At 37.9% G+C, this 18,256-nt stretch overlaps 1 protein-coding gene across 7 annotated transcripts in view; it reads right to left on the bottom strand.

Moving 5' to 3' along the window:
• Nucleotides 1-18,256, bottom strand: part of LOC108138365 (calcium-transporting ATPase type 2C member 1) — a 48,376-nt gene that overhangs the window by 8,309 nt on the left and 21,811 nt on the right. For 4 of the 7 annotated variants that reach the window (XR_001774102.2, XR_001774103.2, XM_017260535.2 and 1 more), the window contains exon 2: nt 2,536-4,249. Coding sequence is in view for 5 of the 7 variants with exons in the window: in XM_017260535.2 (XP_017116024.1) it covers nt 2,536-4,249 (1,714 nt within the window). In the remaining 2 variants the exon portion in view is untranslated. Of the gene's footprint in view, nt 1-2,535; nt 4,250-6,478; nt 6,536-6,709; nt 7,053-10,720; nt 10,889-18,256 lie in introns of those variants that run through there. The other 3 variants (XM_041708280.1, XM_017260539.2, XM_017260537.2) reach the window with 3 other exon arrangements.

Here is an 18,256-nt window from a genome sequence, read left to right as displayed (position 1 = left end):
ACGAAATTAAATTTAAAAAAGAGGAAAAATTAAAAAAAAACAAGAAAGGAAGCAAACTTCGGCAAGCCGAAGTTCATATACCCTTGCAGCAAAAATTAAATATGTTTGAAAACATTAAAATTAAGATTTACTTGCGTATATTTTTAATAACATTAAAGCTATGATGATTTGCAGCTCAATTATTAGATTGTTATTTTATATATTTATATTATTTCTATGGGAGCTATATAGTATAGTCGTCCGATTTTGATGAAATTTAAACCGTAATTCTGAAATATTTAACCATTACTATATGTCGAAGAACTAATAAAAAAAATTAAAAAACAGCAGTTATAATTTTTTTTTTTTCCGATTGTTCCTATGGGAGCTATATGATATACTCGTCCGATTTTGATGAAATTTAAACCGTAAATCGAAAATATTTAACCATTACTAAATGTCGAAGAAATAAAAAAAAAAATTTAAAAACAGCAAAGTTATAATTTTTTTTTATTATTTTTTTCGATTGTTCCTATGGGAGCTATATGATATATACTCGTCCGATTTTGATGAAATTTAAACCGTAAATCGAAAATATTTAACAATTACTATATGTCGAAGAAATACAAAATTAAATTAAAAAATAGCAAAGTTATAATTTTTTTTTTATTTTTTTTTTCAATTGTTCATATGGGAGCTATATGCTATAGTCGTCCGATCCGGCTCGTTCCGACTTATATACTACCTGCAATAGAAAGATAACTTTTGGGAACGTTTAATACAGATAGCTTTAAACTGAGAGACTAGTTTGCATATAAACGGACGGACAGACGGACATGGCTAGATCGACTCGCCTAGTGATGCTGATCAAGAATATATATACTTTATAGGGTCGGAGACGTCTCCTTCACTGCGTTGCAAACTTCTGACTGAAATTATAATATCATCTGCAAGAGTATAAAAACACTTAATAAAATAAAAAATGTAGACTTAAAACGTACGCCTTAAACAGCTTAAAAAAATGGTTAAACGAAAAACGCCACTAAACTAAGAGAAATTAGTCATTATGTCTTCATTTACCAGTCAATCGAAAATCATAAAAATTTAAAGTCCCCTTAGCCGGTAGAATTGGCTGGCTGGCCAATTAGTAAACCCGAAAACGGGTTTAAGACATAACAAATAACAAAGTAAGTCAACGGCAAAACAGGGGAGGTAGAGTGATTAAATTTTAATCTGTGTAAGGGAGAAGTGAAAATTAAAATATTTTAAATTAAATTGCAGAGGTAGAGTCAAATGTATTGAAGTTTTTTCTAACGGGCAACCGACCGAGTCTAATTCATTGTCAATGCAGATGATGAGTTTCTGTCTGCTGCAGATGCGCAAATGATGAGCTCGGTGAGGAATGTAGATGATGCTGGGTCGGTTTGTGATAACAATGTATGTTAAGGATGCGGAGAGATGAGGGTCACAGTTAATTATTTCTGACTGCTGACAACGATGTCGATGCTCTCTCCCCTGTTTTGGCCTTTTTTTCTGCCTTCAGGATATTCGATGTGGACACCCTGTTTCAATAAAAGAAACCAGCTACCTGAGATTGGCTTCCCTTCTCAGCTTTCCACTTCCGATGGAATCCTTTGTGCTGTTGCGCGCTGTCTTTTCCAATTTGGCGAGCAACCTTGTATATGTCTGCTTTTTGTTCAGCAAATCCATTTTTTCTGAGATTCTTGAATTCCCAACTAGTGAGTGTTTATGCATGTTCATTTGAGGTCATAGGACTGTTTTTAAATAGGCAAGTTCGTTCTGAATTAACACTGGCAAGATTTCAACGCAAATTTAACACAAGATTTAAGTGCAAATTTTAGAGCTCTACTTAAACCAGCAAAAACAAGAAAAACTTCTAAGGCTGGAAAACTTGAAACTTTGGCCACTTGCCTATGGTTAATTATTTTATATGGATACTACTTGGCTGGCTGGTAGACATTCCATTGTTTTGGCCAATTTCTTAGCAGAACTTTTTACTCACTCACATGTACATGCTCTTGTAGAAATTCGGAATTCAAGAGCCCTCTCTAGAGCACTCGTTTCATCTCGTCAAACATAAATTGTGGCTTGTCAAGGGGGCATGGTGGCAGCCAAGAGCGAGCCTTGCCACTTTTAATTATGCAGCCTAGACAAATTTATTTAAATAGTTGTAGGCGACTTAGCAGCAGTTAGTTAGTTAGCAGCCAAAAATTCTTTGTTTGTCTGACCCGACAAAAATGCAGCTTAAAGGCTTAATAATTAAGTTTTGATTCCACCTAATCGTCGAGTTAGGCAGCAGAGAAGCGGCCATTTTTAAATAGACAGGGCTACAGTTAGGACTAATTAAGGAATGATTATTTTTTCCGGGCTAGGGAGAATGTTTACAATCAAAAATCCCTTTGAGGTCCGGTTTCTCGTCCTCAGGGTAAGCTTAAATTAGGCTTTTTTTACTGAGAATTTGGCGGAAAAACAAGTTTTACTCAAGAAAGCAAAAGAACGGAACCAAGAGCAGAACAGGAACCTTCGATTACTCACCGATGGCCAAGGCCGTTTCCTGGGCATCTCCAGTCACCATCTTGACCCGCACTCCGCTCTGCATCAGCATCTCGATGGACTCCCGCACAAGGGGCCTCGGTGGGTCAGTGATGCCGACCAGGCCGCAGTATATCAGGTCTTGCATGGACCGGCCCTTGGCCAGCGCCAGCACTCGGAGCCCCTTGCGTCCAATCTCGTACGCCTCGGCTAGGAACTCGGCCTCGTTCTGCTTGGTTAGTGGTACCGCCTGGGTGCCGAACTGATATTTAGTGCACTGCGGTAGCAGCGTCTCCAGCGCCCCCTTGGCGAAGAAAATCTCCTCTTTGTTGTTATTGTACTTGTGAATGCACTTGACAGCCATCATTTTCTGCTCCGAGCTGAAGGGGTACTCCTGGATGCGAACATAGTTCTCGGATGTGGCGTACATGCCGTTCTTCATGGCCACCGCCACGAGAGCTCCCTCGGTGGGCTGGCCCAGCAGCGTGCCGTTTTGGATGTAAGCGTTGTTACATACCGCCCCGATCTCCAGGAGGTTCGTAATGTTGGCCTTGGCCATTTCTACGTTGTTGCAGTTCCGGATGTGGATCTCCCCCTGGTCATTGTAGCCGGCGCCAGTTACATCAGCCATGTATCCGTCGGAGGTTATGATGATCGTTGCCGTCATCTCGTTCTTGGTCAAAGTGCCCGTCTTGTCGGAGCAGATGACGTTCACGCAGCCCAGGGTCTCAACGGTTGGCAGCTTTTTCACGATGGAGTTCCGCTTAGCCATCCGCATCACCCCAAGTGCTAGAGTGACTGTTACCACGATGGGCAGGCCCTCGGGAATGGCCGCCACAGCAAGTGAGACGCTGATGTTGAACATCTCGGAGAGTGGCTTGCCCTGTAGCCAACCCAACAGCATGATGACGCCAATAATCAGAAAGGAGTAGAAGCTCAACTGGGCCCCAAGGATGTCCATCGACTTCTGCAGCGGAGTCTTTGGAGCCTCCTCCGCCTGCATCATCTTGAAGACCTCGCCGAACTCGCTGCGCTCTCCAGTGCTGACAACGATGCCCTTGCCGTTGCCACACCGCACCAGTGTGCCCATGAAAGCAATGTTCTTCATGTTGCTGTGATCCTTCACGTTGGAATTGTTCAGCAGGACATCAGTGATCTTGCGTGCCGGCTCTGTCTCGCCAGTGAAGCTGCTCTCGTCAATGGCCAAGTCCACTGCCTCGAAGAGGCGAACGTCAGCGGGCACCCGGTCGCCCACGTTGAGGTGCACGATGTCCCCGGGAACCAGTTCGCGTGCCAGGAAGGTGTCTAAACGGCCTTCGCGCAGGCAGTGGCACTCGGGTGGCACGAGCTTCTTCAATTCCTCCAGGCTTTTCTCCGAGCGGTACTCTTGGATGAAGGCCACCGTGACCACGATCAGGATGGCGATGGTTATGCTCACTGCGTCGTCGAACTGCTTCATGATTACGGACACCAGAGCTGACCCAAGGAGCAGTAGAATGAGCGGGTTCTTAAACTGCTCAATGTACTTCTTCCAGGTGGGCTCCTCCGCGACGAGCAGCAGCTCATTGTGCCCTATGATCTTGGCACGGTACTTAGCCTCTGTCCATTTGAGACCAGTTCGCACGTCGACTTGCAGTCGTCCTGCGACCTCGGAGGCGCTGTGAGTCGATGATTCCGAGGTCGATAACAACATTTCGGGTGTGAGGGTTAACCCCGTCTGCAAAAAGAGAAAATAATACAGTCAAATACTTTTGAAATCTTTGTAATGGATCGGTAATTGACTTGAGTTTAAGAACTTATAATAATAACGCTTCGGGAGTGAGGGTAAGAACCTTCTGGGAAGATAGTAACATTTTGAAATCTTATATGTGGATAAGTCTGAGCATGCAAACATGCCTCAAAGCTCAAACCGAAGTTAGATCAAACAACTCCTAAGCACTTTGTCTCCACAAACCGACAAATTCAAAGGCTAACAATATGCCCTTCCCCCACCAAAGTATCGCTCATTTTCTATACTCGACAAGTTTACAAGACTAAGAGGTTTTGAAGACACGGTTTCAAAGGCCGAAAAAATTGATTTTTTGTTATTTTCCGTGGTTATCCGAGGTTTAAGTGTGGAATATATTGTACTCGTTATACATTGGCATTTAAAGTATCTTGTTGTTGTAAGTCATCGAAATATATTGGCACATAGGTGGTTTGAGCACACATCATAAGGCATCACAAGGTAGTAGAGAATAACCTGGTAATCACAAAGTCCTTTTTTTTAAGCATCTGAAAGTGAAAAATTTGATGTTTGCCAAAAAAGGATGTTCACCGACTCCAAAAATGGCATTCGTGGAAAATTCGACTTAAAGTTATTCTTACCCGTAAATCCAACATAAAAAAAAGGAGGCAAACTTCGGCAAGCCGAACTTTATATACCCGTTAATGCAGTTAAATATTCTGTACCCTTATATATTTCGATTTATACGCGTATTCATATTATCGTTTTCTGATTTGAATAAAATAAAAAAGCGTAATACGGAACCGTTACTATATCCAAAATAAATAAAAATAAAATAAAAAATATAAGTAAAAATGTTGTATCAATAATTTTGTATAGCATTCTAATTGTTCCTATGGGAGGTAATGATATAGTCCGATTTAAATAAGTTTTGAACCTTAATTCTGATATAATTAACCATTACTACATTTCGAAGAACTAAAAGAAAAAATTAAAAACTACAAAGTTAAAATTTATTTTCCTTTTTTTCCCCGATTGTTCCTGCAACAGAAAGACTAAACTTGGGAGAGTTTCATGCGGACAGCTTAAAAAATGAGAGATTAGTTTCGTACAAGCGGGCGGACGGACGGGCAGACAGACTGTCGGATTGACAGACGGGCATGGCTAGATCAACTCTCCAAGTGATGCTAATCAAGAATCTACATACTTTATAGGGTCGGAAATGTCTATTTCACTGCTTGCAAACTGACTTAAATTATAATACGGTATAATAGGGTGTTTTAAATGTCCAAGAGAATCATTCAGTTAAAGTCATCTTGGCCAACAACCTAAAAATGTCTAGCGCGACTGGGAGCTTGCTCCACTCAATGAGCTGAGCTGTTAAAAGGTCTCATCAATCTTCCAACTCCGAGCTAGTTGTATAAACTCAGTTTTCTGTTATGCATTTTCAGCATGAAAATTTATCATTAGGGTAAGACGGGAAAAAACCCGAAAAATGGTTTGACCAATAGGTAGTCATTTTAAAACTATCGTTGCCGAGCAAAACCTCCAAAATAACTTTTATTTATGGGAGAAGTTCTCTCTCTGCCTCCACTAAGCTAACATTTTCCACTCCCCACACCTGAAGGGCCCATTTTGTGCAAACATTTTTTGTTTTTTGCTTGTTTGTGCACAGGAAGTAATATTCTCTTTTTTGGTTTGTGTATTAAAATGCAGAACAAAAAAAACTAGCGCACAGATGTCGCTTGCTGAAAAGCAAATAGTGAGGCTTTGTTGCAGTGCACTTGTGTGCACTTGTGCACTTGACAGTTCTTGGGCAAACATTCTAAAATATAGTTGTGGAACGTGATTGTTATATGAGGGGTATGGGCTTCGATGATCGAAAGTTGCTTTAAAATTATAATGGAAAACAGGCGTACATCTCTAGAATGCTGCAGTTGCGACTCCCACGTCAGCGATTAGTGATTTACTGCCGCCGAGAGTACCAGGCAGTCCCTTCCCGGAAAACCGGATAGTCTCCATTTGATGGACGGGGGACTAAATATTACATAAGCCATACCTAACTAATTTGCAACCAAGTCTTGGGCCATTAATTTCAACAAGTCGGCTTAGATTAGCAATGCAAAGGTTTAACCAGAACTTCAAGTACCACAACTACGAGAGGCTAAGCAAAAAGTTACTCCTGAATCTGGTATTTACAATACGTATAACACGCTGTACCTGTTCCTCAATGAAAATACTAATGGCGCGCCTAGCTCTGAGCATCTTTCAGGGCTTCTGGAAGAAGAGGAACTCATCGATATTAGCAAAAGTTTCGGTGGACAGATAAACGACGATCGGTGAACATTTACTTAAAAATAATAACCACAACCACCAACCCAAACATACGTGCACACAAAGGTACATATGTGTGTATGGATATAAATATACAAGTTAGAGGGAACCACTTACGTCAGAGGCATTGATGACTATCATTTTGGTGGAACAGAAACGACAACGATTCTTATCATTAGCGCGAGAGTGGATATTTTCCGACCCTCTCGCGACTCCACATTCGAGGGTGCACGCCAATTGGTTCTGGGACTGGGTTAGTGCTTGATTTATCCGTTTGGTCACGCACGAGATGGGAACATGAATATTAAAGTTTGTCTGCTGCAAATATCTCTCCGCACATGGTGGGTTCCCGAAAAACAGCTTGTGAGATCGTCTAGTTCTATCTTTTAGTTTCAGGATTTGTTATCTCTGTTGCGACAGCATTGAGACGTGCAGTGGGAAAATATATCACTCGGAAAATCTGAATCGAAAATCGCAGTCGGAAGAGTAGGTTATTGATAGCCCTCGAAGATCCCGCATTGATTGCTATTGTAAATTGTTATAAAAACGGAAGACATCAACCAGCTATACAGGAGACAACACCATAACAAATACTAATTAAACAGTGGATAATGGTTAGCACTAGCTGTCGTTTCTCATGGTGCTTTACTTTGAAAAAAAAAGTTGGCATTATTGTTTTTGTTAAACAAAAGCTCAATCGATTGTTTTTGTTTTTCCAATATGTTTTTGTTTTCAGGGATGTTTTTGCTTAAATTCTATCTTATTATACCCTTGCAGAGGGTATTATAATTTCAGTCAGAAGTTTGCAACGCAGTGAAGGAGACATCTCCGACCCTATAAAGTATATATATTCTTGATCAGCATCACTAGGCGAGTCGATCTAGCCATGTCCGTCTGTCCGTCCGTCTGTCCGTCTGTCCGTCTGTCCGTCCGTTTATATGCAAACTAGTCTCTCAGTTTTAAAGCTATCTGCATGAAACTTTCCCAAAAGTTCTCTTTCTATTGCAGGTAGTATATAAGTCGGAACGAGCCGGATCGGACGACTATAGCATATAGCTCCCATAGGAACAATCGGAAAAATAAAGGAAAAAAAATTATAACTTTGCTGTTTTTTAATTTTTTGTTTAGTTCTTCGACATTTAGTAATGGTTAAATATTTTCGATTTACGGTTTAAATTTCATCAAAGTCGGACGACTATATCATATAGCTCCCATAGGAACAATCGGAGAAATAAATGAAAAAAATTATAACTTTTCTGTTTTTTAATTTTTTGTTTAGTTCTTCGACATTTAGTAATGGTTAAATATTTTCGATTTACGGTTTAAATTTCATCAAAGTCGGACGACTATATCATATAGCTCCCATAGGAACAATCGGAGAAATAAATGAAAAAAAATTATAACTTTTCTGTTTTTTAATTTTTTGTTTAGTTCTTCGACATATGGCAATGTTTAATTATTTCAGAATTATGGTTTAAATTTTATCAAAATCGGACGTCTATATCATATAGCTCCCATAGAACTAATAAAAATATATAAAATAACTATCTAATAATTGAGCTGCAAATCATCATAGCTTCACTGTTTTTCAGTATATACTGAAGTAAATCATAATTTAAATGTTTTCAAAAGTATTTAATTCATGCAATAGCTGCAAGGGTATATGAACTTCGGCTTGCCGAAGTTTGCTTTCTTTCTTGTTGCTGTATAATTTTTTTTTAGAAGGCCCTAACGACACCTTGTTTTCAATTTAATTAAAGGTCAAATAAAATAACATAACTTATACCGTCTTTAGTGGATGGCATGTAAGTTGTAAAACAACAAGTATTTTATGATTTTTATTAAAAATTCAACACATACCAGTTATTCTCAATTTGTGTTTTAAAGACCAAATATTGCTCGGATTTTTTTTATTGAGAGGTATTTTATGATTTTTATACCCTTGCAGTCAGAAGTTGCATTTCGAACTTTTTAAAAAGATGTATTTGTATTGCAGGTAGCATATATAAGCATATAAGGCACAATCGGAAAAAAAAATATATAAAAATTATAACTTTGCTGTTTTTTTATTTTATTGTTAGTTCTTCGATTTAGTAAAAGTTTATTTATTTAAATTAATGGTTTGAATTTTATCAAAATCGGACGACTATATCATATAGCTCCTTTGGGAAAAGTCGGAATATTACAAAAAATATATGAAACAAATATTATTATTAGTTTTCAAGTTTTTTGTTATTATTTTTGTATATAGTAATGGTTTACTAATTTTTAATTTTATTTAAATCGGAAGACGATATGATATAACTGCCAAAGGATCGATCGAACAATTTAGCTGAAAACCATCATAACATCAATGTTTTTAAACAAATAATAATTTTAAGCATATAATTCGAAATTTATATGTTTTAAAGAACATATAAATTTTGCAGGGGTATATAAATTTCGGGTTGCAAAATTTGCTTCCTTTCTTGTTTTTCAGTTCTTTTTTTTGTTAAGTTGGGTATCGTGTTTGGCCTTTTGTTTTCCGAGTTTTTTATTATATTTATTTATCTAGTTGTGCAGTGCACTTCTCAAACCATCCTTAAATATATTTACCAAATAGGTACTTTTATGCTTTTATTGAAACAAACTGATTTTAAGTCGTAATATTATCAAAAATTTTGAACGAAATCGGTTAATCAGAACTGGAGATAAAAATAAAATTGACATAAAAACAGGTAAAAAGTTAATTACATTTAAAAAAAATGGATACCAACATATATAAACTTATATTAAATCAGTGGATCAATAATGTTGAAGATACTAAACTGTTATATGAACAACCGGAAATTTAAGCTTTGTCGTTTTTAAACATGTAAGCACGAACTACGAGTATTTTCATCGATTTTAGAAACACGAATTTAAATCTGTTCAAATATGTTCAAATGTTAACTGCTAACCTTTCTTGGTTATTTTAAATACTACGCAGATGTTAATTCCAAGATATTGCCATTTTAAAACATTTCAAAATTTGAGCTCTATTTTATCATATGGCCTTAAAAAGCTGTAAGAGTAGTCTGGACACAGTAGCCGAGATGTGAAAAGTTTTTAGCTATATATTGCTCTGTTTCAATGAAAACTCTAGTTTTTATCACTGTTCCGGCTCCCTATCAAATAACGTTTGTAAAATTTTCTAAAATGATTACCTCCATTCTATAAGGAAATTTTTCTCCCTAGCAATAGCAAATAGTAAAAACTACAAAGAATTTATTGTATTTCCAGACCTGAATTTTGCTTGCTACATTTTGGTTCTTTAAGTGAAAATGAAAAATCACATTTTAATGCTCAGAGCATCAAATTAATCAAACTTAATTCTATTTGTTGTTTTAAGGGACGTAGGAATGTAATTATTTAAAAATGCGACCCAGTTTTGTTTTGCTTGGCCATTTCTTTTTAAACGTCGTGAGCTAAAATTAAAATCCAAAAATTTGCCAGGATATTAACCATTTTTAACATTGAGTTTTAGAACACATGAACAAATTTATTAAATTTTTCGTGTTAACCAATATCCACTGTAAAATTGTAAATTCTTCTAGTGGAAGCGGGAAGCAGAAGAATGATACATATATATGTATGAACATACATACATATGTATGTACAAACGCCGCTTGACAAACAATTCTTGAGAATTGTGGGCCAGTTTCTCCAACTTGTAGAAAATCGATAACGTGGCCTAGATGCTTTGTTACTTCGCTGAATTTACTACGGGCAAAGTCGGTGTTTTCAGATTCGATGTTTTAGCACTGAACACATTCACTGGTACCCGAGATCTGGAGTCGCACGATAATTTCTGATCGCAGCTTTGGAAGTTTGGGATACGACTAAACAAGCAGTTATCAGCCAGGTAGTTAGGCGAATGAATTAATTGAAATGTAAAGCGGGAGTTGAGCTGGGAGCATCGCGACAAAAAAAAAAAACACAACAACAGAGACGGGACAGGTGAAAGAAGGCGGCAGATAAAATGGAAAACAGGCGACAATCACGGCACAACAACAACAGCGTCGAAAACAATTCACGCGAAGGCTGAAGAGGGACGCAGACACTAACAGCGGACGCGGGCAGTGCAGTCGCTGTTTTCTTGTAACTCACGGGTCAGCTGGCAGGGGGCGGGAGGCGTTCTAAATAACTGTGTCACATGAAACACAGACTGTTTTAATTCACAAAAAGGTTTCGCTTTGTTTCACTTATTTGTTTCCCGATATTGAGACACGCGCAGGCCAAGAAAAATGACGAATGCGATCGAGCGACGTGTACAGATTGAGAGAGAGAGAGGGAGCGCGAAGCGAGAGGGAACTACTAACAGCACGGACGGTGCTGTTGGGGCGCAAAATTCGATTTTTCGAGAGAGGGAGAGCAGTTCTCAATGCCGCAGCAATTCCAATTAGACTTCATCTCATGCTCTGTTATTGGTAGAATTATTTATTTGTGTGGGTCAAGTTCAGATTGGAGTTGCGCTCGTGTCGTGTTTTCTGACTCGAATCAAAACACTCACTATAATTATTTAACCGATGCAGACGTTATTATATTTTTTTTATTAAATTCATGGGTATACATATGTAAGAATAGAATGGCTTATTTAAGTTAGAGTGGAAAAATATTAAACCTGCTAAACAAATCATTTCATATTGCATTTTTTGTTTAGAACTATTTTACCTTCATAAATATCTACATACATATGTACAGTGCCTTACAGCTTTTATTTAACCAAGCACTATCCAAAAATGTATAAATCTGCAACATCTGAAGTTATCCGCTTAACAAAATAATTAATAAAACTGCAGGACACGTTTTTACGTGATTTTGTCTGATAATGTTGTGTTTCAAACGATTTATTAATCATGACTTAAAATTTTGGATGTCGGAAGAATGTTTTTTCGAAATCATGACATTAGGTAGGTTCCAATAAAATATTTTTATTTATTTATATTTCAAATTTCTAAACCAGAGGAATAACCCCTTAATGCAGACTTTTTTTATCTGAAGCCTTTCCAATGTAATCATTTCGTCAGAACATTCTTCAGACAAAGCCGACAATCTACATACTTATAAACTTATATGAAAAAAATATTTTAACTTCATATTTTCCAATTTTTTTTTGTTTCGAATAACGCTTTTAATTTTATTGAAATAGAAACGATCAAAAAATTGAGCTGAAAACCATCATAGGCTCGATGTTTATTTTTTTTCTTGTTTAAAAACATTAATTTCCCAAACTTTTTGAAAAAATAAAAAATAGTTTTGAAGATAAAAGAATTATGCTGCATTTAAATTATTTTGATTGTGTGTCCAGTTCAGATATTGTAGGTTGTTAAAGTTTTGGAAAAGTTTGGTTAAATAGGCTGTGATCCAATGCAGAATTCGTTCTCATCGCGATGCCCCATGCTAATGGGAGTTTGAATGGATTCTTAAATTGAACCCATATGTTACAAAACATGTAACATTTTACATCTTATAGCTTGATTCAATTGCTACGTTAAAGTGTTCAAGATATCATTATTGTACTTAACAATAACGAAAATATAAAACAAAATTGGTTGAAACAGGAACTGAATTTGATCGTTAATGTGTTGCAAATGTTCGACATGCGCCGATCTATAGCTCAGTTGATAATGCTGATCGGGGACCTTGAGATGTTTGCAGTGGGATGGTGTGCGCTTATTGGCGATTTTGCTTACAATTGTTTCGCCACTGCTAATTACTCAATTACATGGGACCGCTATCTGTAGCGATCTTTATTTTTGGAAAAGCCTGTCCATTGTGTCGTCGCTGCACTTCCAATTTTTTTATGCAAATTTTCTACACTGGCCAGCGTGTGAGATTTCCTGATCGCTCTGCCATTAGCACCATTCACAATGTTTGGGAATCTCTCACTGCACTAACGACCATAAATAATGGCTTCGCACTTTTAGAGACCTCTACTCCGCGTGACTTGTTATAAATTGCATAAGCAGTTAAGCAGTAAGCAAGGACCATCTGGTGATTTTCCCATAAAAAATGTAATCTTTGTTTAAAGTTATCTTAAGAGGTTGGTCAATGTAATCGTTATAAAGTATATACATATGTATATTCTTGATCACTAGAGAAGTTGATATTTTCATGTCTTCTACGCAAACAACAATATTTTCTCAGTTAGAATGTGCATAAAGTTAGGAGTACAAAAAATATATATAAAAAATATTTTAATGAATCTTACTACATCGATGTTTCTTCCAGTTCTACTGCTCACGTCGCGTACAATTCCCGTGAAATCTACAGCTAAGAAAACATTGTCTATCGTGGCTGGGTGCATATTTTATGTTTGGGGTTTTAATAAATTTTTTCCGCTCCGATTCATTCACATTATTAGAAAGGATACTAGTTAACACCTAGGTAAGATACAAGGTATTTGTGAAAACAATAAAATAGGCAAGGTACAAGGTGCAATTATTTAAGAATCAAGGTAAAGTAAAAGGTGCAAACAAATTGCAAAAAAACTATTACCTTTTTATACCCGTTACTCGTAGAGTAAAAGAGTATATTGTAATCTTTGAAAAGTGTGCAACAGGTAGATGGAAACGGTTTTGACCCTATAAAGAACATATATTCTTGATTAGGATGACTAGCCGAGTCGATCTAGTCATGTCCTGGCGAAAAGTTTGACATTACTTTTGTGATGAATCTTAGCCAGTTTATACCTGTTATATTTCAAATAACTTATACCCTAACCCAACCCACCATTTTTGGCTTGCCCTTTGGCGGGAAGCAAAGTTTTCTAATGACGGCTCCTTGACAGCCGACAACAAAGGCGGCAACAAGAAGCCTCTTGGGTACACACTGCGGTTTTTGGGGCAGTTAGCACTCGCTCGAGTTCTTTATTAATTTACGTTGTTTAGTTTGTAGGACACAAACACAAGGAGGGGGGAAGTTTGGTCTATTGGCAGGGTTGGGTTTTTTTGTGGAATAAGTTTTTAACTCCTTTTAAAACATAGTTGTTACAATTTTCGGCATCAATTACCTTGCGATCGGAGAGGCATAGGTAAGAGCACGACGTAATAGAAAATAACGTCAGCCACTTTTGCTTTGAGACGAGCAAGAAGTTAATAAAACAAAATTGAATGCATTTCTAATTGATGCCAGCATCCGCGATCTTCGCATTTCGAAAGCCTTCTAGGATTCCTGTCTGGTTACTATCTATGTGGCTTACATTTGTGGTTTACTGAACTTTTTGGAATAAAATTCATGAAATCGACAAAGCTCAAAACCAGAACTTCATTCAGGCTTACCACAAAAGGAATTTAAAAGAATTAAAGCTGCCTCGTTCGATTCGACTAATGGTGGGCCCTATTCCAAGTCCTCGCTTACAGCGATTGGTCTACGCTCGCCGTCTATCGGTAATTGACATGCATTTTCTAGTTCAATAATTGCAATTAAGCACCCTCAAATCGGAATTGCTTATCTTCTCCAATGCATGGAACTAAACTTGTCCATGAACCTAGGCTGGCCGAAACCAAATGTGCAAACCCGAAAATTCCACTTTTGCTGACACTTGATCGACAGATGGACAACGATTACAAGCTTTTAAACGGACCATTGTTTCGCAGAATCATTAAATTTGCAAGTTTAGTCCAGTTGGAAAGGGTTGGGTCCTTCGATTAGGAAGAACACATTTGTAGATGGGTTTTAGTCACTGAAACTAACTACCAAATTCCCATTTTCTAAGTGAATAAAGCTAACTCTAAGCTATTAATAATCTTTTTTGTTACTATAATAAAAAGCAATATTGACGCCCAAAATGCATATTCCAGAGGATCCGCCTATTCTGATTGTTCAAAAATCGAGTTTGTTTAGGCTTAAAACCATATTTGTAATTATACACTTTTTTGTTTAGATTTTTCGATAGTTTATACTCTTAACAATATCAAGTGAAAGCGGCAAAAACGAGAATTTAATAGCGTCATTCCTATGAACGACAGCTCGCAGGTATAAACCGTTTTTCCGTTTACAGATCGACAAATACTCTTGAATATGTTTACTATACCTACGTTATTTTTGATTGGTTACAAATTGTAAATTTGGCATTAAATAAACTACAATTCAATAAAACAATCCATTTCTTCGGAAGCAGGATATTTTCCATATCTTAAACTGCTCATTCGGCTGGAACCATGTCAGCAGTTGGGGAACTTTTTTTTGTATATACTATTATTTTTGAAAAAAAAAATCCTAAAATATAGCTGAAAATATACTTTTCAAATACGTCCTAAAATCTTTAAAACATTTTTATAAAGTGCTTTCTCTTTCAAAAAGTTGAAGAAAATCTGCAAGTTTTCATGGGTTCCTCTCGTATAGTAAGGAGCTACCTGGCAAAAATATTAGCCAAACTCATATACAAATTGGAGCAAAACTCAGGCCTTTAGACCAGTGGTTGGCAAAGGCCTATCTCTGGATTTTTGTTTAAGGCCAAGTCGGCAGAGTCCGACAAGAAACCGCAGTCGGCACACACACACTGACAAGTTTCGCCGTGCAAATTACTCGCACAAAGTGCGGGCATGTTATAGTATGAGTACCGACCACTGCTTTAAGCGATAGTGACTCGTTGTAAACAAATTGTGCTCGTTTAGCTATAGAGTTATTGTCTGAGCTTTGACATTTAAAACATTTTAAGCTATTACTAATTGATATTTATTTTTATACCCTTGCAGAGGGTATTATAATTTCAGTCAGAAGTTTGCAACGCAGTGAAGGAGACATCTCCGACCCTATAAAGTATATATATTCTTGATCAGCATCACTAGGCGAGTCGATCTAGCCATGTCCGTCTGTCCGTCCGTCCGTCCGTCTGTCCGTCCGTTTCTACGCAAACTAGTCTCTCAGTTTTAAAGCTATCTGCATGAAACTTTTCCAAAAGCTGTCTTTCTATTGCAGGTAGTATATAAGTCGGAACGAGCCGGATCGGACGACTAAAGCATATAGCTCCCATAGGAACAATCGAAAAAATAAATAAAAAAATATTATAACTTTGCCGTTTTTTAATTTTTTTTTTATTTCTTTGACATATAGTAATGGTTAAATATTTCCGAATTACGGTTTAAATTTCATGAAAATCGGACGACTATATCATATAGCTCCCATAGGAACAATCGGAAAAAACATACCAAAAAAATTATAACTTTGCTGTTTTATAAATTTTTTTTATTAGTTCTTCGACATATAGTAATGGTTAAATATTTCAGAATTACGGTTTAAATTTCATCAAAATAGGACGACTATATCATATAGCTCACATAGAAATAATATAAATATATAAAATAACTATCTAATAATAGGACTGCATATCATCATAGCTTCAATGTTTTTAAACATATACGCAAGTAAATCATAATTTTAATTTTTTCAAAAATATTTAGTTCTTGCAATAGCTGCAAGGGTATATGAACTTCGGCTTGCCGAAGTTTGCTTCCTTTCTTGTTTTTTTGAAATTTCAGCATAATAAATATTTTTAAAGAGGCAGTATATTCCCAGTACAATTTTGTTGGACTGACTTTAAATATCTGACCACTAGACGTCACGCATTTATCATTCCAATGCCATAGCTCAGCTGGCTAGACGCCACGATGAAACGTAGTAAATGGGGTTGAGGGCGTTTTAGAGCCACGTAACATGAAACTGTTGGCCAAAACTGTGCGTTACTTAACGGCCAAAAGCAGGACTCTTCGAGCGTAAAAAATGGTTAGCAAGTGCACCCATTTTTCTTGGCCTCCGTGCCTGAGGGCTTGGGTCACTGGTTAGTTTGCATAGCAAATGTCTCATGAAAAAACTAATTCCGCAGAGAAGGAAAATTCTAACGAGCTCGCCGGAAGTGCACGAAAAAAGCAAAGTGTATAGAAACGAGAAGCTCAAGTGACGGCAGAGAAGGAGTGAGTAAGGAGAGATGATCAACGTTTCGAGGACTCAAAAACTTTATACGGCATTCAATACTCGAACAGGAGGTGCCAGCACGAGCGCTAATGATGAGCAAATGGACTATTTAGTCTTGTTAAAGATGTGATGCGATGACTCTGCAATTGAGAAATTCCATACATTTTGAGGAGCCAGGATATGAAAGCTCCACCAAACAATCCAAAAAGAGAGGTTGAGTTTCGTTTAATGACATGAAGTAACGCATCGAGTCGAGTGTATTCGATCCGCGAAGTCATTACAAGCGCAAGAGACTTGATGTTATACATTAAATGTTGAAGTAAGTCGAGCCTCGCTCAAGTGCATACCCATATGCACTCGCGTTCCCTCGCCTCCAAACTGCCATCTTACTTGCACAGTTTACGGCGTGTAAGCTGCTTACCCAATGGCTTCGTCCGGGCACATGATTTAGGTCGCATGTCCTACGATGGCGACCCAACATTTTATGCGTCATTAAGTGCAGCTCAACGGCAAGAGGTTAAAGCTAAACAACTTTAACTTTTGGTCGAATGGACCCACTGCTCCAGACGCGAATCAATCTCAATCTGGCGAACCGAACCCAGCGGAGCCAAGCCAAACAATTGCGGCGAATTGTATTTTCCGTCCAATCTGGGTAACGTCGATTGCCAATTTTCCTGGCACCCTCGCTCGATCCCTTTTCCCAGCGTGCATGGAAGCTTCTTAATGGAACCCTTAAAAATATGCAGGCCGTCACTTTTGGCCCCGAAACTGAAATCCTATTAAAAGCGGAGGTAGGAAAGCGTTTCGAAAGGTTGACGGGAAGTCAGGGAAGCAATGTGAAGTGAGCGGAAGTTATTGCCCTGCGCCTTTGCATTTTTTAGGTTGCATTGTGAGGCTAAGAAAACCTCAACCCTTCTCTAATTCTCTTGCATATCTTCCAAAAGGAGCAAGCATATCTTCCAAGAGGAGCAGCCCAACTAATTCGAAACGAATGAAATACCTTTATTCGTTATGTCCCAAATATTTAACACACGCGATGTTCTCCTTCTCCTTGCACGACTGAGTACGTCTACAGAAATAACAAAACATGCAAGCTTTCACAGAAGATACTTTTGATAAGACGAATAGGGTGGTAGGTATATTATTATAGTTTACAACGCCTGCAGTAGGATGCCAGCTTCGGGAGAATCCTTCACTTTGACACTCGAGAGCAGCAGGGAGATAAAAAAAAAGTCAGACGAGGAGGGTGAGTTGGGAGTGGAAGAGGTCTCATCTTGTCCTATAGACGCAATTTCGAAATGCTCAGACGGCGGTTCACAGCGACAAGGCCAGACGTCGCATACAAAAGGGTATTGGATTCATTCCTCCCACAGGACCGCCCACAGGACCGCCCACAGGACCGCCCACAGGACTATCACCAGGACCACCTACAGGACGACCTACAGGACCACGTACAGGACCACGTACAGGACCACGTACAGGACCACCTCACAGAACCACCCACCATCTAACTGGTAATGGACCCTCATCAGCGTTTCATATAAATAAGAACTCTAGAACAGAGTTATTCTAGTGCTAATGAATATATGGCAAAAACTCTTTAATTTTAAAATTTCTTAGTTTTGTCGGTACACAAAAATAATAATAATCATGATTTTATACGCCTTGAGTTCCATAACCGGAAAGTGTATAGGGCGTGTGTTGTGTTACAGAGCGACCACTTAAATA

The sequence above is a fragment of the Drosophila elegans genome, unplaced genomic scaffold, assembly GCF_018152505.1.
Source record: "Drosophila elegans isolate 14027-0461.03 unplaced genomic scaffold, ASM1815250v1 contig_208, whole genome shotgun sequence".
NCBI classification, from domain to species: domain Eukaryota; kingdom Metazoa; phylum Arthropoda; class Insecta; order Diptera; family Drosophilidae; genus Drosophila; species Drosophila elegans.
Note: the sequence above shows the minus strand (reverse complement) of the source record. Positions and strands in the feature narration are given on the sequence as shown.